General features: G+C 42.4%; 2 protein-coding genes across 2 annotated transcripts in view; both read left to right on the forward strand.

The window, feature by feature from the left end:
- Positions 1-3,848: 3,848 nt before the first annotated feature.
- LOC311123828 (mediator of RNA polymerase II transcription subunit 7-like) lies at positions 3,849-7,477 on the forward strand. Its single transcript, XM_084198052.1, has 2 exons — positions 3,849-3,977; positions 4,506-7,477. The coding sequence occupies exon 2, from the start codon at positions 4,515-4,517 to the stop codon at positions 5,277-5,279; it is 765 nt and encodes a 254-aa protein (XP_084054178.1). The 5' UTR covers positions 3,849-3,977; positions 4,506-4,514; the 3' UTR covers positions 5,280-7,477.
- A 4,671-nt stretch (positions 7,478-12,148) lies between these two features.
- The window catches only part of LOC311123829 (LON peptidase N-terminal domain and RING finger protein 1-like), a 44,820-nt gene continuing 36,599 nt past the window's right edge, over positions 12,149-20,369 (forward strand). Inside the window, exon 1 of the mRNA XM_084198053.1 lies at positions 12,149-13,073. Coding sequence (XP_084054179.1) covers positions 12,776-13,073 — 298 coding nt within the window. The 5' untranslated portion in view covers positions 12,149-12,775. The remainder of the gene's footprint in view (positions 13,074-20,369) is intronic.

The raw sequence follows: 20,369 nt of genomic DNA on the forward strand, positions 1-20,369 counted from the left end.
TACCACAGATTCTCAATTGGATTGAGGTCTGGGCTTTGACTAGGCCATTCCAAGACATTTAAATGTTTCCCCTTAAACCACTCAAGTGTTGCTTTAGCAGTATGCTTAGGGTCATTGTCCTGCTAGAAGGTGAACCTCCATCCCAGTCTCAAATCTCTGGAAGACTGAAACAGGTTTTCCTCAAGAATTTCCCTGTATTTAGCGCCATCCATCATTCCTTCAATTCTGACCAGTTTCCCAGTCCCTGCCGATGAAAAACATCCCCACAGCATGATGCTGCCACCACCATGCTTCACTGTGGGGATGGTGTTCTCGGGGTGATGAGAGGTGTTGGGTTTGCGCCAGACATAGCCTTTTCCTTGATGGCCAAAAAGCTAAATTTTAGTCTCATCTGACCAGAGTACCGTCTCCCACATGCCTTTTGGTGAACACCAAACATGTTTGCTAATTTTTTTCTTTAAGCAATGGCTTTTTTCTGGCCACTCTTCTGTAAAGCCAAGCTCTGTTGAGTGTACGGCTTAAAGTGGTCCTATGGACAGATACTCCAATCTACGCTGTGGAGCTTTGCATCTCCTTCAGGGTTATCTTTGGTCTCTTTGTTGCCTCTCTGATTAATGCCCTCCTTGCCTGGTCTGTGAGTTTTGGTGGGCGGCCCTCTCTTGGCAGGTTTGTTGTGGTGCCATATTCTTTCCATTTTTTAATAAGGATTTAATGGTGCTCCGTGGGATGTTCAAAGTTTCGGATATGTTTTTATAACCCAACCCTGATCTGTACTTCTCCACAACTTTGTCCCTGACCTGTTTGGAGAGCTCCTTGGTCTTCATGGTGCCACTTGCTTGGTAGTGCCTCTTGCTTAGTGGTGTCGCAGAATCTGGGGCCTTTCAGAACAGGTGTACATATACTGAGATCATGTGACAGATCATGTGACATTTAGATTGCACACAGGTGGACTTTATTTAACTAATTATGTGACATCTGAAGGTAATTGGTTGCACCAGATCTTATTTAGGGGCTTCATAGCAAAGGGGGTGAATACATATGCACACACCACATTTCCGTTATTTATTTTATTTTTTCATTTCACTGCACCAATTTTGACTATTTTGTGTATGTCCATTACATGAAATCCAAATAAAAATCCATTTAAATTACAGGTTGTAATGCAACAAAATAAGAAAAACGCCAAGGGGGATGAATACTTTTATAAGGCACTGTAAGTATATTTGTAACCAAATACTTTTAGACTTTTACTCAAACACTATTTTACTGGGTGACTTTCACTTTTACTTGTTATTTTCTATTAAGGTATCTTTACTTTTACTCAAGTATGACAATTGAGTACTTTTTCCACCACTGGGTAATGATTCACTCCATGGTGCTGAAAGAATGCGCTGCTGTTGGGACAGCTTAATGTGGGCCCTAACAGTTTGTGGGCACCATTTGTCACTGCTATAGTGCAATGAATCTATTGTTTACTGTAGTGTAGTGTTGTGTTGTGTTGTGTAGTGGCATTGCTGGCATGCATAAAACAAATTTGGGGGGAGTTTGCCCCACCAAGATTTACATTCTAAAATCGCCACTGGTCTGCAGTCTTCCCAGCATCAGTTTGAACTGATCCTGTTTGCTGTGTTGTAGGCTAGCTCCTCTGAACAACAGTGTCCTGACAAGAGAGCACATTTTGTATGCCAGGTGTAGTGTTGCCATGTTCGCGATTTTCTAGCAAAATGTGGCTACTTTTAAAACGATGTCGCTGGTGAAAATGTATTGTTCGTGGGTTGCGGGTTTTTGGGCTATTTTTAAGTTGCACCGCGGCCGCCATGGGATTTCTCTTAAAATATATATATACTTCACTGTGACATGCTGCTGACTGTCAGGCAGTGAGGCTGGCTGTTGCTGAGTGAGTGAGTGGTGGGGAGGGCCAGAGGGGTGTGTGTGTGTGTGTGTGTTTGTGTGTTTGTGTTGAGAGAGCACTCCAGTTATTGGCAGCTAGTGACACATTTTTACCAGTTGTAGGTAGGCTATTTAGATCGTCATTATGGAGACACCAACCTATTTCCCACCCTTCAAGAAATAATGGAGACAAAGCACTGGAAAACAACTTTGGGCGCACTAGAGCACATTACATAAATTAGCTCGGAGGTGGTTTAAACTGCATTCTAATATTGACTTTACTTAACGAAAACAGTATCAAGCTAAATGTTTTATGCATGCTCAGTTCTTGGGTCTCGGGGGCTGCCCGAGTGGAAATTTGAAATGGAAGTTGTGATGATACATCTAAACATCTAAAAAAACATCTAAAAAAATCATCTAAAAAAAAACATCTAAAAAAATAAACACTGGCTGTATTCAGTACATATAAATATAAATATTTAATTCAGTGATTGAAAATATGACCCCATCCTCAGTAGCCTATTCCAGCAGGCTATTGGGAAACACAAGCACTTCTTCCCTCGAAATCGCCTCGCTATTCATGTTGAATAAATTTGTATGTTAATTTGAACTATGCAAGCTGCTAAATCGTTCAGTTTACATCTTGCCTACATCTTGTCTAGGCTACTGTAGACTATCTAAAAAGAGATATAGGCCTATCAGCGGCTATAGCCAATCAGCATTCAGGGCTCGAGCCACCCAGTTTTTTTACTGTTCTAATTACGTTGGTAACCAGTTTATAATAGCAATAAGGCACCCCGGGGGTTTGTGGTATATGACCAATATACCACGGCTAACGGCTGTATCCAGGCACTCCATGTTGGGTCATGTTTAAGAACAGCCCTTAGCCGTGGTATATTGGCCATATACCATACTCCCTTGTGCCTTATTGCTTAATCATAGCAGTCAAATGAGTTAAATCAACATCCATTGATAGAAAATGATCTGGCGAGTTTAATAAAGACCAATTATATTTTCTCTTAGGATATATTCCAATTCCTTTATTAGGTCATGTCATAGCTTGCAATAATTAGTCTTTTGAAGAAAACCGAATTTTGCTTCTAACATTGTTACAAGTTACTATGATATTCCTTCTAGATTGGCTCGATAAGGTTACAGAAAATACGTTTATTGTATAGATATGGCAACTCCTCTCTTGCTGTGAAAAAAAAGAGCTAGTTTTCAGGCCTTTTCTGCAGGTTTTGAGTGGTCATTGGGCTAGATATTTGAGCTACACCTGGCAACCCTGGCCAGGTGAAATCGCCCATCATTAGCTCATTGTTATAGCAATAGAACATTTAGACCGAATGACTGGGTCGCATCCATATACCGAACAAAAAGACGGAACGACTGGGTTGCATCTCTGGCAACCGAACCGATAGAACGAAAGACCAGCCGGCTTGGGTAGCAACCCTAGATTTGTGGAAGGATGAAATAGTATGAATAAATTCATCAAAATAACGTTTTCAATGAAAATATGTAAATCATTAGTTGAATATGTTGGTAAGCCGTTGTATAAAAGTGATAATGCCCTCCAAGCCGGTGTTCCGGGGATATATTGGCACGGTTTTCCGGCCCTCGACAAATATATCGTCCAAACACCGGCTTCTCGGGCATTATCACTTAAATAAACAGCTGCATTGGACCATTAAGACACTTTATGTTGGTGTTTCCTTTATTATGGCAGTTACCTGTATGTTGACCATCACAATGAGACATTAATTTATGTCAGATTAAATGTCGCACTTTTGACCTCTCTTACGCCACTCTGTTACAAAATGTTACATTGTACTAGTGTGTTGGATGAAAACATACATCAACCCCAGTCTGTGATAACCAATTAAATCGTGCATTACTGACGAAAAACTGACCAATCCGCACTGCCAACAATTCATGTCAAACAAAAATCCAACCAATAGGATGGGATGACAGGGGCTGAATGGGAAACGAGAAGAGAAGTCGCGCAAACGCATTTCTTGTGAAAAGCAATAATTGTGGTGGCAAATTCAGTCTATTTTAAATACAGTCCTTGATGACTCGATAGAAAGGTATGTTTTTCCTTTGTCTCATTCCTTGTCGTGAAATGACTTCCAAGTTCTCGCGCTCGCTAGATACTGAATCAACTGAAAATATAAAACATCGTCATTGAGTGTAGCTAGCTAGATTGTTCGCTTATGTTTCAAACAAAAACCATTTGTAGGCTTCTAGCTAGCGCATTAGTGCCACTTGCCCATCAGGTTAGCTTTAGACAACATAACGTTACACACTTCTAGCTACGCTAATTAGCTAGCCAGCCAGACGCGCATGCGTGACTGCTAGGTAAGAATCTCACATAGCTAGCTACTATTACCAGATTAATAGGGGAAACCCTATAAATTATCCTAGTAATAAGTATATTTGATTATACAGTCTATATAGAGGTCAGCCATCCTCTTTGTAAATCAGCAGAATAATAGCCATCAGGTTCTTTCCCCAGCTTATTTTTTATCAATGACACTACAGCTGAAAAGGCAAAGTGGGATGATGAAGTAATGTGGTAGGCTATAATAAATGTCATCTCATCTTCCTCTATCCAGGCCTCCACCATGGGTGAACCACAGCAGGTGAGTGCCCTGCCTCCCCCTCCCATGCAGTACATCAAGGAGTACACGGACGAGAACATCCGCAAGGGGCTCGCCCCCAAATCCCCTCCTCCCATCCGAGACACCTACATGATGTTCGGCAACCAGTTCCAGTGTGACGACCTGATCATCCGACCGCTGGAGAGCCAGGGCATCGAGCGGCTCCACCCCATGCAGTTCCACCACAAACGGGAGCTCAAGAAGCTCAACATGTCCATCCTGGTGAATTTCCTGGATCTCCTGGACATCCTGATCAAGAGCCCTGGCAGTATAAAGAGAGAGGAGAAGCTGGAGGACCTCAAGCTGTTGTTTGTCCACATGCACCATCTGATCAATGAGTACCGTCCGCACCAGGCCAGAGAGACCCTGAGGGTGATGATGGAAGTGCAGAAGAGACAGCGCCTGGAGACGGCAGAGAGGTTCCAGAAACATCTGGAGAGGGTGATGGAGATGATCCAGGGGTGCCTGGCCTCCCTGCCCGATGACCTTCCCCAGACTGAGGGCTCGAGTGGGGCTGGGGATGGGGCGAGAGGTGGTGGAGCTGAGGCTGGAGGGGCGTTGGGGTTGGCCGCCAGGCTAAAGACTGAACCTATGGATGTGGAGGAGGCTGGGGCTAGCTGTATGGCTGTTGGGCCACAACAGGACAAAAGCACAGGTGGTGCTGCTAAGAAGGACAGAGTGTGGGACAAGGATGCAGCCATGTGTAGTATTATCGACGAGATTGCATGAGTTTTGTATTTAGGGCTGGGGTCTCTACAGCAGGGTGCAATGATGAATGTTCAGATAGGAATGTGTTCTGTAGAACATATGATTGTCTGTTGTGAATCGAGTCCACTCTATTCATTATATTTCTATATGCAACGTTCAGATTCAAAACGATTCACCTTGCTGAATATAGGTTTCTCCTGTTTGTTTCATTGGTGTTATTGGTCTCGGTTTTGTATGCTTAATGTAGTTATGATCACATACGCTGTCTGCAGTTGTATAGTATTTTTCTTAAGTCAAAGCTTTACTGAAATGATATGTCATGGACTATGAAGACACACACCTTCCTTGACTTGAGACATTTGGAATATCATTGAGGTTTGGATGCTCCTAACATTCATAATTTGATAAAGAAGTTAATAAAGCAATTTCCAAGTCCTGTAACATAATTGATTATATTATTGAGAATTTGTTATATTAGGATTCATTTTCACTATCATAGTTGGGGTTGACTGTTGAACTTGAGAAACAATTAGGCCTACCACCTTTTTTCTGTTTTAATCTAAGAATGGTTGTATTATGCCACTTAAAACTGGGTCCTGGCTAAAAACCACTGTTTTCTACTTAACGTTGTATTTCATACCTTAGATGAGTCCCTGTGTGAACGAACAAACAAAATATAGATTTTTAGGAGCTGAACCACTGCATTATACTATGTAGTCCAAGAATGCTCAAAAGATCTTGCACATCCTATGATCAAACCTGAACCCTATTCACACGTCATAACCTAATATGTGATTGAATGTCAGTGTCACAGTGACACAGCCACTGCAACAGTCTGTTGTTGTTGGGGGAGGGGCTTAGTCCGTGAAGCTTCTTGTGCAGCAGCTTATGTAATGCTATGTTATGCTTATATACTGGTAGCAATGTGAGCTTATGTAATGCTATGTTATGCTTATATACTGGTAGCAATGTGAGCTTATGTAATGCTATGTTATGCTTATATACTGGTAGCAATGTGAGCTAATGTCCCAGTCAGAGACGCCCTACACTGCCTCAGTCTCTGTCTGTCACTGTTTGGCTGGAAAGGTCAGTGTGTAGTTACATACAGACACATTCTGGGGGGGGGGGGGGGAGTTTCCCCTAGCTAGTAAAAAGCATGAGCTGGCACACACCCAAAACATTTAGTAAAGGAGCTGACTAACGCAGAGTAAACTGTATAAAAATTGTCGCACACTATGTAAATGCTCCCAACAATTTAATGGGGAAATCACCAACTTTTCGGCAACACAATGCCCTGTACCCTGAAGAAGGCACGGTTGCCGAAATTGTGATTTACCCATTCAATTGTTTGGAGCATTTACACAGTGTGCAACTATTTATTTTTCTGAAGTTTCCCCTAGCAACAGATGTAGTATCAGCTTCCCCAATCCTAACCTTAACCACTAGTGGGGGAAATGGCCGGGGTGACTTCACCCTACACCCGGACAGACAGCTTGGTTCGGTCTGCTCTCTCTCACAATTACCAACATACTGACAGTGTAATCAGTGTTGTATGGGTGTGGTCTGTACTATGTAACTACTAAAACGTGCAGTAACGTGGGATTGCTCATTGGCTGTGTTTAGCTCCAATTAGAAGCAAGATAGTTGGTGACAGACAGGGAAATTGAAGCCTTATACAACATGGGATGAGCTAATACTGCAGGCAGGCCTGGGTTGTGTAAGAGAAGGGTTGAGTCAGAGGAGGCTGGTGGGGGGAGCTATAGAAGGACTGGCTCACTGTATGTTGTAGGGATGGCTCCAATCCCTTTTCTGTATCCCAAATGGCATAGTGCACTACTTTTGACCAGAGCCCATATTCCCTACATAGTGCAGAGCCCTGGTCAAAAGTAGTGCACTATATAGGGAATAGGGTGCCATTTAAAACACAACCCTTATCTTGACCAGAGACACATGCACAGTGATTGACCCAAAAACTGAAAAGGTGTTGTGATGGACCAGGGATTAAACCCTAATTAGACTAACCCTGACATACATACTGTGTGTTACCTGTGCCATAGAGAGCAAAGGGGGAAAGGTCAGAGCGTTTACAGCTTTATTTAGACTACTGTTGGACAGGGAGGGGGAGCTGGCGGAAGAACTGTTTACATGGTTATATGGGGATGAGTGCCAATTTAGCCTGTCCTGCTGTTAGAAAACACTTCTCTTTGTTGTGATTAAAGGAATGCCAAGTAGGCTGTAATAATCATCTAATACATTTTCTGTTGCGCAATCTGTCATGGACAGATGAAACGGTGAGAATATGTCAAGGCTCACGTAGAATTATGTGATTACAAGCAGCAGTAGTTCCTGGTTTTGGATTTTCATCATTCATTATTTGGACGACTCAAGATTGGGTGAAGGCGGTGCTTGAACTAACCTAACGTAGCAGGCGTGAAAGAAACAAAAGATTCCCTGGCAACCGCACAGGCCATCGGGTTGTCACTAGTTATCACACCCGCAAAGTTATAAACCCTGCCTATTTCTACAATTGATCTTCTTAAATGTGATTTTAAACCACAGGAGGTTGGTGACACCTTAATTGGGGAGGATATCAGTGGATTGGTATCAAATACATCAAACATGGCCATTAGTATGAGCAGTCCTCCCCTCAGCAGCATCTATTGTTTTCAACCTAACCTTAACCCTAACCTTAACCACACTGCTAACCTTATTACTAACCGTAACCTTAAATTAAGACCAAAATGTAATTTTTGTTTTCATTACTTTTTACAATAGCCCAATTTTGACTTTGTGGATGTGGTAACTAGTGACAAACCCTGGCACAGAGGTCTTGAAGAGAAGAAAAAAACCTCTCAGGGGAGGTTCTCTTCTGCACTGTTCAACCAATCCAGCAAATGTGGAGGAGTTAAGATGGAGTGTTACCTTGTTAACACAGATAGAACAATGAGCCATATGATCCACCAGATGTATAAATCTGAAGCATCGGGTTGGCATTTCCACTCACCACCAAATATGGTGATGAGAGGAAGCCCAGTGGCCGGCAGTGGAAGAAGATGGGAATTTCCACTAGTTACCACAGCCAAAAGTCAAAATGGGCTATATCGTAAAAATTCATGAAAACTAAAATGAGCTTTGGGACGTCCCTACCCTACCTACTGGGCACAGATGTCAATTCAATGTCTATTCCACGTTTATTCAACATAATATCATTGAAAAGACATGGAAACAACGTTGATTCAACCAGTGTGTGCCCAGTGGGTAACCCTAACACCTACCCTTACCTTAATCCTAACCTTAACCCTTACATCCTACGGATCCCAGATAGCACATACCGACAAGCTCATAGATATTGGAGAAAGGAGGCGATAGGAATCCAATTGGGCAATGGATGGAGTATAACATAAATCAAATAAAATTTTATTGGTCACATACACATATTTAGCAGATGTTATTGCAGGTGTAGTGAAATGCTTGTGTTTCTATCTCCAACAGTGCAGTAATATCTAACAATTCACAACAATACACACAATACACACAAATCTAAAAGTAAAAGAGTGGAATTAAGAACTGTATAAATATTAGGACGAGCAATGTCGGAGTGACATAGACTAAAATACAGTAGAATAGAATAGAATACAGTATATACATATGAGAGGAGTAAAGCAAAAATATGTAAACATTATTAAAGTGACTAGTGTTCCATTATTAAAGTGGCCAGTGATTCCAAGTCTATGTATATAGGGCAGCAGCCTCTAAGGTGCAGGGTTACGTAACCGAGTGGAAGCCGCCGAGTGATGGCTATTTAACAGTCTGATGACCTTGAGATACAGTGGGGGAAAAAAGTATTTAGTCAGCCACCAATTGTGCAAGTTCTCCCACTTAAAAAGATGAGAGAGGCCTGATTTTCATCATAGGTACACGTCAACTATGACAGACAAATTGAGATTTTTTTTCTCCAGAAAATCACATTGTAGGATTTTTTATGAATTTATTTGCAAATTATGGTGGAAAATAAGTATTTGGTCACCTACAAACAAGCAAGATTTTTGGCTCTCACAGACCTGTAACTTCTTCTTTAAGATGCTCCTCTGTCCTCCACTCGTTACCTGTATTAATGGCACCTGTTTGAACTTGTTATCAGTATAAAAGACACCTGTCCACAACCTCAAACAGTCACACTCCAAACTCCACTATGGCCAAGACCAAAGAGCTGTCAAAGGACACCAGAAACAAAATTGTAGACCTGCACCAGGCTGGGAAGACTGAATCTGCAATAGGTAAGCAGCTTGGTTTGAAGGAATCAACTGTGGGAGCAATTATTAGGAAATGGAAGACATACAAGACCACTGATAATCTCCCTCGATCTGGGGCTCAGTGAGCAAAAATCCCAGAACCACACGGGGGGACCTAGTGAATGACCTGCAGAGAGCTGGGACCAAAGTAACAAAGCCTACCATCAGTAACACACTACGCCGCCAGGGACTCAAATCCTGCAGTGCCAGACGTGTCCCCCTGTTTAAGCCAGTACATGTCCAGGCCCGTCTGAAGTTTGCTAGAGTGCATTTGGATGATCCAGAAGAGGATTGGGAGAATGTCATATGGTCAGATGAAACCAAAATATAACTTTTTGGTAAAAACTCAACTCGTCGTGTTTGGAGGACAAAGAATGCTGAGTTGCATCCAAAGAACACCATACCTACTGTGAAGCATGGGGGTGGAAACATCATGCTTTGGGGCAGTTTTTCTGCAAAGGGACCAGGACGACTGATCCGTGTAAAGGAAAGAATGAATGGGGCCATGTATCGTGAGATTTTGAGTGAAAACCTCCTTCCATCAGCAAGGGCATTGAAGATGAAACGTGGCTGGGTCTTTCAGCATGACAATGATCCCAAACACACCGCCCGGGCAACGAAGGAGTGGCTTCGTAAGAAGCATTTCAAGGTCCTGGAGTGGCCTAGCCAGTCTCCAGATCTCAACCCCATAGAAAATCTTTGGAGGGAGTTGAAAGTCCGTGTTGCCCAGCGACAGCCCCAAAACATCACTGCTCTAGAGGAGATCTGCATGGAGGAATGGGCCAAAATACCAGCAACAGTGTGTGAAAACATTGTGAAGAATTACAGAAAACGTTTGACCTGTGTAATTGCCAACAAAGGGTATATAACAAAGTATTGAGAAACTTTTGTTATTGACCAAATACTTATTTTCCACCATAATTTGCAAATAAATTCATTAAAAATCTTACAATGTGATTTTCTGGATTTTTTTTCCTCATTTTGTCTGTCATAGTTGACGTGTACCTATGATGAAAATTACAGGCCTCTCTCATCTTTTTAAGTAGGAGAACTTGCACAATTGGTGGCTGACTAAATACTTTTTTCCCCCACTGTATTCTGATATTACACATTCTTAAAATAAAGTGGTGATCATAACTGACCTAAGACAGGGATTTTTTTACGAGGATTAAATGGCAAGAATTGTGAAAAACTGAGTTTAAATGTATTTGGCTAAGGTGTCTGTAAACCTCCGACTTCAACTGTATGTATATGTCTTTTTTATTATTATTATATTTGTTTTCCCTGTTTTGCATGTTATTTTGGCATTAACACCTGTCAAATATCAGTTTTCAAACAATGTAAAAAAAAATTAGAATGGAGTTAATAAAGCCGCATACAAACATGGTCTCTTTTTTGCTTTCTTGAGTAAGGCAGCTCCAAAATGCAGGTGTTTCAGCCTAGTTCAGTGCTTTCTCTGGTGGTGGGGCAGCCAGGGGAGAATACGGAGCATGGGGGTTGGTAATGTTCTCTAGTTGCGCCGTGATTGGCTTAGTGTTCTGTCACTCATGGGGACACCACATCGCCACAAAATCTACGGTGAAAGCTAGAAAATTCAAGCCCCTTGGGTGCTGCCATAGAGTTACATTAGAAGTGCCCATCCAAGAAGGCTCAAGGTCATTGGCCATAGATAAAATGACGTAAAATCCCGTTATACCTACCGTAGCTTTGATTGGACTGATCATGTCAACATCATACTTTCAAAATTTTAGAAAGCAAGCTAGTCAAGCAGTCATCATCATGAATCAAGTCGACAATCTACTTGCAAATCATTTTCAATCCTTGTCATATGAAGAAAAATTATAAAACCAAATTTGTTTAAGCAAGTCAGCCATATCAGCTATGTTTTTTTTAAAGGCAGTAAATGAGTCTGAATGAATTGTTTCGCTGCCAAAGAAGGCTCCGCTGATAGCCAGGTATAGCAGTGGTAAGGATTCACTCCATGGTGGTGAAAAGAAAGCTCTGCTGTTGGGACAGCTTTATGTAGGCCCTAACAGTTTGTGGGCACCGCTTGTCACCGTTATAGTGCAATTAATGTATTGTTTAGTGTTGTGTAGTGGCTTTGCTGGCATGCATCTAAAACATTTTTGGGGAGTTTGCCTCACCAAGATTGACATGTTAAAATCGCCACTGATCATTAGACAAAGAAAGTAGCATATTGCGTTGCACAGTATAGCTTCGCATCTGTTAGAAAAGTGTCTATTTGCAGAACAAAAAACGTTCACGTTTTTCTGTCACATCATGTTTCTGCAGGCGGCGGATTCTCTGTATTTAGATGACTAGAACAGCCCAGGTCATTATAATAGAGTGTGGAGATTAGTAACTTGTTAACTTGTCGGTGCTTGTCGGTGCGCTTCTTATGATTTTGAACAATATAAAAAGCCACTGTCTGTCGGGTCCTCCCAGTTCTCCTCCAGTCCGAGAAAAAGCGTGTTATGAAACTCTGCATAAATCGGTTTCACAACAGGGTGGGACGCCGGTCTTTCGACCAATAGCATACCCAGCTTTCCCGTCACGTGATCTTTATTTATGTAAGGTAATGGTGTCACTTCGGCTTTTTCGAGCTCCATCCGTACTATGCGTAACAGAGGGACAAGCTGACTACTCCCGGCTGTGTTTTTACAGTAAGCCTGGGGCCGAAACATTCGATGAATCGTTGTTAAAATTCTGACCCAATATTGGTCTAGTGTTGATGGAGTTTGGAGTTGAAGACAACCAGACGAGAAGGACAGAGGCGATCGGAGTTTCTATTCATCATGATGCCAGGAAAGAGAAGACGTTACGTGGTGTTGTTCCAAACCAAATACTTTATGCTTGACAATGGAACACGGCTGTGAATGATTCGGAAGGGTTTTGTCAGTTGGAATTACACTATAAGGGGTTTACGGTTGGATCTTGGGTTCAGAGAGCCTTTGTTTACTAGATCAGAAAGAGTCCAGCAGTCAGGTCATGTGAATCGGAGAGGAGTGTGTGTCCTTGTTTAGATGGTGATTAGATAGGGACTCATAAGCTGCGCATGTTACTTAACCCAACCACTGAAACCATGTCGCGTGTGACAGAAGCGTCCGCGTCGATAATAATTTAACCTGAGAGAGAAAGCATCTAGGGAGCGGGGCCTCTCAACTCGCCCCTGGCCGGAGGGTGTACGGACCGGCTGTGGTGACATCACCCCGCAACGGTGCCACCATGGATCTACTTGAGTGCCCAATCTGCCTGTTCCTCATGTGTGAACCGGCCACCATGTCCTGTGGTCACTCGTTCTGCCGGAGCTGCCTGGGAAACTACTTGCCATCCAGGTGCCCAGCCTGCAAGGAAAGATTTAAACAGAGAGACGGCAAAAACATCAAGAACAACATCCTGCTCTTCAGTGTCATTGAGAAGTGCTGCCCAGAAGAGACGAGGATGAAGTGCCATATTCTGGAGAAACTCAAAACCAGCGAGTACACAGAAGCTTTACGCATCGCGGATGAAGGAATCCGACTAGGTAGGTTCCTAAAAAGAATGTGTGAACTTGAGTACGTTTGGGGAATACATTTCCTTATGCAACCCTCGAGTAGGCTGCAGGACAGGCCTATGATAAAATGTGTATATACGTTGTGTAAAATGGAATCAAGCCACTTATAAAAGCCCCACACGACCCTAATTACGTAAATGTACATCCAACAGTTGTTTGCCCGAAAAAACTCCAGCTAAGACGTAGGAAATAAAATGCTGACACATAAAAACACACACACTTGAAGTTCATTCCTATAGATTAATGTGCTTAGTTTAAATTATTTTGTCTTAAGTGCAATATAGCCTACACAATCTGGCCCCCCTTGCAAAAGAGGCTTCAAACCTCAACGGTCTTTTCCTGGTTAATACAGGTTAAATAAAATACTGTTGAAACTGCTATAATATAATAGTGGTGTAGTGACCTGGCATCAGTGGCGACCCGTTATTCAGGGCATTGAGCCCCACTTGTTTAGCTATACATAAACATTTAAAAAAATCAGTTTGCAAACAATGTAAAAAACAACAACAAATAAGTCATAGTGTTAACCTCTTAAATGTAAAGTCCCCATATTTGCGGAAAGCTGAGTATCTTGGCTATTGATCTGTGCCTTAAAATCTTTGGTGTGACTTACTACCATATATTTGCATACGAATGTATAAGGGCAGGCCCAGCCAATGACCTAATTTGAAGATGGCTACTACCTACATTCCGGTTAGCGTTGTGAAGCATAAACGAAGTAAACACGGAATATATCGATACACACCGAAAGCCGGGACTCCACAGATCATGAGGAGGTCTTATTTGTCTGCCTGTGACCTACCTTTATTGATCACCAGCACCGAGAGTCAAAATGTTTATTTTACACAACGTTTTTTGCATGTTATTTTGGCATAAATACCTGTCAAATATCAGTTTGCAAACAATGTAAAAAATAAATTTAAAAAATCATTGAGTTAATAAAGCCGCATACAAACATGGTCTCTTTTTTTGCTTTCTTGAGTAAGGCAGCTCCAAAATGCAGGTGTTTCAGCCTAGCTCAGTGCTTTCTGTGGTGGTGGTGGGGCAGCAAGTGGAAAATACAGAGCATATGGGTTGGTAATGTTCTCTAGTTGCGCCGTGATTGGCTCAGTGTTCTGTCACTCATGGGGACACTACATCGCCACAAAATCTATGGGGAGAGCTCGAGAAATTCAGGTCCCCTGGGTGCTGCCATAGAGTTACATTAGAAGTGCCCATCCAAGAAGGCTCAAGGTCATTGGCCATAGATAAAATGACGTCAAATCACTTTATATCTAGAGTAGCTTTGATTGGACTGATCATGTCAACATAATACTTTCAAAATCTTAGCTAGCAAGCTAGACAAGCAGTCATCATCATGAATCACGTTGACAATCTACTGGCAAATCCTTTTAAATCCTTGTCGTATGAAGAGAAATTATAGATAAAACGTATCGGTGCTCATCGGCCATTGGACATAAACATTATACAACAAGTTGGAAATCGCAAATTCAACAATGAGTGGTTTGGAAGGAATCTGGCTAATTGCAAGTGTTGCAAAGCAATCACTAGCCTGCTATTCAGTGGAGTGGGTGTGTGGTCCAAGTCTGGGTTTAAGGGTCTCTTTTCCAAGCTTAAAAAGATTAACATTCAACACCATGGGCTAGAAAAGGTTGAATACTGCATAAATTATGTAATATGCCAGGGAGATACTGTATGTATACTGTAGCTAAGAAAGTGATACTAAGTGTATGTTGTGTAGTAAGCTGTTAGTAGCCCATGTGCCTCACCCTAATCATTTGGTCCCTTTCAACCTCATAACTTAGCCTACTGTTCTGAATTGGTTGTGCACATGTAGCCTATAGCCTGTTTTAGAGAAATGTAATCATTGAATATTGTAAGAACTTTCATTGGCTGCTTATATGCCCCCTTTATTTATCCTATGGTTCTGACTTGGTGTATAGGGAGAATACTGTAAGAACGGCCCATGTTCTGAATTCTGTGGCTGTACATTTCAAAAGTGCTGAACAAATAGTTATATTGACTACGTCCGTCCTAGCTCGCTCATTAATGTCTTAATCGAAATGACGGATTGCCTCTTATTCGCTCGTCGTCCCCTTATGCCATAGTTTGTACATCTCAATTGTCAGTAGAAACCACATTTGTTTAAGCAACTCAGCCATATCAGCTATGTTTTTTTTAAAAGGCAGTAAAATATTCTGAATGAACTGTTTCGCTGCCAGAGAAGGCTCCGCTGATAGCCAGGTGTAGCAGTGGTAAGGATTCACTCCGTGGTGCTGAAAAGAAAGATCTGCTGTTGATGTAACCGGTGTGAAATGGCTAGCAAGTTAGCGGTGCGCGCTAGTAGCATTTCAATTGGTGACGTCACTCGCTCTGAGACCTTGAAGTAGTTGTTTCCCTTGCTCTGCAAGGGCCGCGGCTTTTGTGGAGCGACGGGTAACGGTGCTTCGAGGGTGACTGTTGTCAATGTGTGCAGAGGGTCCCTGGTTCGAGCCCAGGTAGGGGCGAGGAGAGGGACGGAAGCAAAACTGTTACATTGATGCTGTTGACCCGGATCACTGGTTGCTGCGGAAAAGCAGGAGGTCAAAAGGGGGGTGAGTGTAACCGGTGTGAAATGGCTAGCTAGTTAGCAGTGCGAGGAGAGGGACGGAAGCAACACTGTTACATTGAGACAGCGTTATGTAGGCCCTAACAGTTTGTTGGCACCGTTTGTCACCGTTCTAGTGCAATTAATGTATTGTTTAGTGTTGTGTTGTGTAGTGGCTTTGCTGGCATGCATCAACATTTTTGTTGTTGTTGAGTTTGCCCCACCAAGATTTACATGCTAAAATCTTCACTGCCTGGCATTCACTCCCTCTTGTAGCCAGTAGCCTGGTCACATAAGAGCCACATGGTGGGAGGCAGTACTGCAGTCACAGTGGTACAACATATAACCTAAAGAAAGAAACTGAGGTTGTCCCCCTGAGCTTAGATACACTACATGACCAAAAGTATGTGGACACCTGCTCGTCGAACATCTCATTCCAAAATCATGGGTGCTAATATGGAGTTGGTCCCCCCTTTGCTGCTATAACAGCCTCCACTCTTCTGGGAAGGCTTTCCACTAGATGTTGGAACATTTCTGCGGGGACTTGCTTCCATTCAGCCACAAGAGCATTAGTGACATCGGGCACTGATGTTGGGCGATTAGGCCTGGCTCGCAGTCGGCGTTCTAATTCATCCCAAAGGTGTTAGATGGGGTTGAGGTCAGGGCTCTGTGCAGGCCAGTCAAGTTCTTCCATACCGATCACACCACTTCTGTATGGACGTCGCTTTGTGCACGGGGGCATTGTCATGCTGAAACAGGAAAGGGCCTTCCCCAAACTGTTGCCACAAAGTTGGAAGCACTCCAGAGAACGCGTTTCCACTGCTCCAGAGTCCAATGGCGGCAAGCTTTATACCACTCCAGCCATCGCTTGGCATTGCGCATGGTGATCTTATGCTTGTGGGTGGCTGCTCGGCCATGGAAACCCATTTGATGAAGCTCCCGACGAACAGTTCTTGTGCTGACGTTGCAACTGAGGACAGACTGTTTTTACGCGCTTCAGCACTCGGCGGTCCCGTTCTGTCAGCTTGTGTGGCCTACTAGACGTTTCCAATTCACAATAACAGCACTTACAGTTGACCGGGACAGCTCTAGCAGGGCAGAAAGTTGATGAGCTGACTTGTTGGCAAGGTGGCATCCTATGATGGTGCCACGTTGAAAGTCACTGAGCTCTTCAGGAAGACCATTCTACTGCCAATGTTTGTCTACGGAGATTGCATGGCTGTGTGCTCGTATTTTACATTTTAGTCATTTAGCAGACGCTCTTATCCAGAGCGACTTACAGTTAGTGAGTGCATACATTTTCATACTGGCCCCCCGTGGGAATCGAACCCACAACCCTGGCGTTGCAAACGCCATGCTCTACCAACTGAGCTACACGGGGCCACCTGTCAGCAACGGGTGTGGCAGAAATAGCCGAATCCACTAATTTGAAGGGGTGTCCGCATACTTTTGTATATATAGTGTATCTTAGCTGGAGGTCTATATTAAGTTATATCCGGAACTACCGTGTTCCTAGTATTCACTGTATAAGCCTGATGATTATTGGAAGTGTGTGAAGATATGGGTCAGTGATGAGTACACACACGGCCACTGAACTAATCATAAGATGGGTAATAACATACACCAGATATCACAGTTTTAAGAATTGGCCTTATTGAATGCAGTTCTCTTTATAAGGCTGTGATAGAATGCAGTTCTACACATGTTCATAGGCAACAAGTTACATGGTCGTGGACAGATCAAATATTACATGTTATTATCGATAACATTTATTGTGTTTGTGCACGGCATATAACATGGCAATAAATAACCTTTTACACATTCACATGCTTGTTATCTACACTTTATATATATATATATATATATATATATATATATATATATATATACACTAGATGACTGACAGGTGGCGCTGTTTTGAAGCCACTGCGCCTTCATCTTGGCAATCCCCCACTATTGTAAAAAAAAAAATATTTTGGAAGCTATAGAAATGCATTTAGAAATGTCTACATTTGTTTTTGCCCCGGTTATTCTATTACAGACACCTTCATGCATACTTTTAAATTATATTATGTGAGCTAAACATAAAAAAAATATATATATATATATATATATAATAATATACAAACATTTTTAAAGTACTAATGTTACTGTCCCCGCTACAACAATACTTAAATGCATGTAATTTTGTCCTTGAAACATTTGAAATGAAACACCATAGAATTCCAATAATTCCTTTTGGAGGACTACTTTTCTGAGGAGTGCCAATATGGCTGTCCGGTGGCTTCAAAGCCTCTCATTGGCCACTACATAGCATCAGAAATCCAGAGTTTCTATACATCATTGGTTACCACTGAGGCTCTAAATGTGTACCATGGGGTGATACACACACATACACACGTGCTGCGTTCAACCAGTTAGCAAGTCCGACATTTCTGAGTTTCCTAATTCCGACTAGCACGTAAAGCGGCAACACACACAGACGCTGCTGTCACTAGGTCATCAGACAGTGACACCAGCTGTGAGGTCATTGTTTTGAAGACTGGACTTCTAGGATTGCTTCAGGCTGAGGGGACTGGCAAGGGGCAACCAACCCTTTCTGTTTGTGTTTGTGAACAGAGAACCAGCTTGCTGAAGGGACTCTTCTCTAGGTTAATCTCTGTAGGTGAGGGCTTTGTGGTGGAATGTGTGGGCATCACTTCCTTTTAGGTGGTTGTAGAATTTAACAGCTATTTTCTGGATTTTGATAACTAGCGGGTATAGTCCTAATTCTGCTCTGCATTAATTGTTTGGGGTTTTGCGTTGTACACAAAGTATATTTTTGCAGAATTCTGCATGCAGAGTCAATTGGGCTGTTTGTCCCATTTTGTGAATTATTGGTTGGTGAGTGGACCCCAGACCTCAATCGCAACCTTAGAGGGCAATGGGTTTTATAACTGAATGAAGTATTTTTAGCCAGATCCTAAGTGGGATGTCCAATTTTATGTTCCTTTTGATGGCGTAGAAGGCTCTTCTTGCCTTGTCTCGTAGATCGTTCACAGCTTTGTGGAAGTTACCTGTGGTATTGATGTTTAGGCCAAGGTAGGTATAGTTCTTTGTGTGCTCTATGGCAACAGTGTCTAGATAGAATTTGTATTTCTTGTCCTGGCTACTGGGTCTTTTTTGGAGCACCATTATTTTTGTCTTAGATTAACCCCCTAGAGTTGATGTACGTGCCCCCGTGGAAATGTAATTAGCATATTTTAAAAATCCCCATAAAAATCTGTCAGTTTAAGCTAGAGATATCTTTTGTTTGCATTGGATGCATCTCAATCCACTGCATCCACCGATTTAACACTTCCACATCTGCAGTGAAAGGTGATAGAGCTAGAGCGGTGTTTGTCAGACCATGAGACATCTCGAAAATCGGTCTTCTCACAAAGTCATCTGTAGCATCCAAACTGTTTGACCTAGAAACTATTTTCACCCCTCTATGGAAAGATGAGACTCTCACGAACACGTACATGGTTGTTTTGCTCTAGGACGCCCACAGGCCTCACAAGATTCGTCTATAGGCCCCCGGTACCAGTTGAAAAAATTTATGGAAGTATATATGGAGACTGTTTAGTGCCAAAACTAAGGGATTAAATCCTGATCTTTCTTATATCTCTCAGATATACAGTGAGGGAAAAAAGTATTTGATACGTTTGCCCACTGACAAAGAAATGATCAGTCTGTAATTTTAATGGTAGGTTTATTTGAACAGTGAGAGACAGAATAACAACAAAAAAATCCAGAAAAACGCATGTCAAAAATGTTATAAATTGATTTGCATTTTAATGAGGGAAATAAGTATTTGACCCCTCTGCAAAACATGACTTACAGTGGGGAAAAAAAGTATTTAGTCAGCCACAATTGTGCAAGTTCTCCCACTTAAAAAGATGAGAGAGGCCTGTAATTTTCATCATAGGTACACGTCAACTATGACAGACAAATTGAGAAAAAAATTATGGTGGAAAATAAGTATTTGGTCACCTACAAACAAGCAAGATTTCTGGCTCTCACAGACCTGTAACTTATTCTTTAAGAGGCTCCTCTGTCCTCCACTCGTTACCTGTATTAATGGCACCTGTTTGAACTTGTTATCAGTATAAAAGACACCTGTCCACAACCTCAAACAGTCACACTCCAAACTCCACTATGGCCAAGACCAAAGAGCTGTCAAAGGACACCAGAAACAAAATTGTAGACCTGCACCAGGCTGGGAAGACTGAATCTGCAATAGGTAAGCAGCTTGGTTTGAAGAAATCAACTGTGGGAGCAATTATTAGGAAATGGAAGACATACAAGACCACTGATAATCTCCCTCGATCTGGGGCTCCACGCAAGATCTCACCCCGTGGGGTCAAAATGATCACAAGAACGGTGAGCAAAAATCCCAGAACCACACTGGGGGACCTAGTGAATGACCTGCAGAGAGCTGGGACCAAAGTAACAAAGCCTACCATCAGTAACACACTACGCCGCCAGGGACTCAAATCCTGCAGTGCCAGACGTGTCCCCCTGCTTAAGCCAGTACATGTCCAGGCCCGTCTGAAGATGAAACCAAAATAGAACTTTTTGGTAAAAACTCAACTCGCCGTGTTTGGAGGACAAAGAATGCTGAGTTGCATCCAAAGAACACCATACCTACTGTGAAG

Source organism: Coregonus lavaretus, assembly GCF_964263955.1.
Source record: "Coregonus lavaretus genome assembly, contig: HAP1_SCAFFOLD_426, whole genome shotgun sequence".
Taxonomy (NCBI): Eukaryota; Metazoa; Chordata; class Actinopteri; order Salmoniformes; family Salmonidae; genus Coregonus; species Coregonus lavaretus.

Bases quoted from the DNA above. Each gene is read 5' to 3' on its own strand.
- LOC311123828 (XM_084198052.1), top strand. From the start codon at position 4,515: ATGGGTGAACCACAGCAGGTGAGTGCCCTGCCTCCCCCTCCCATGCAG.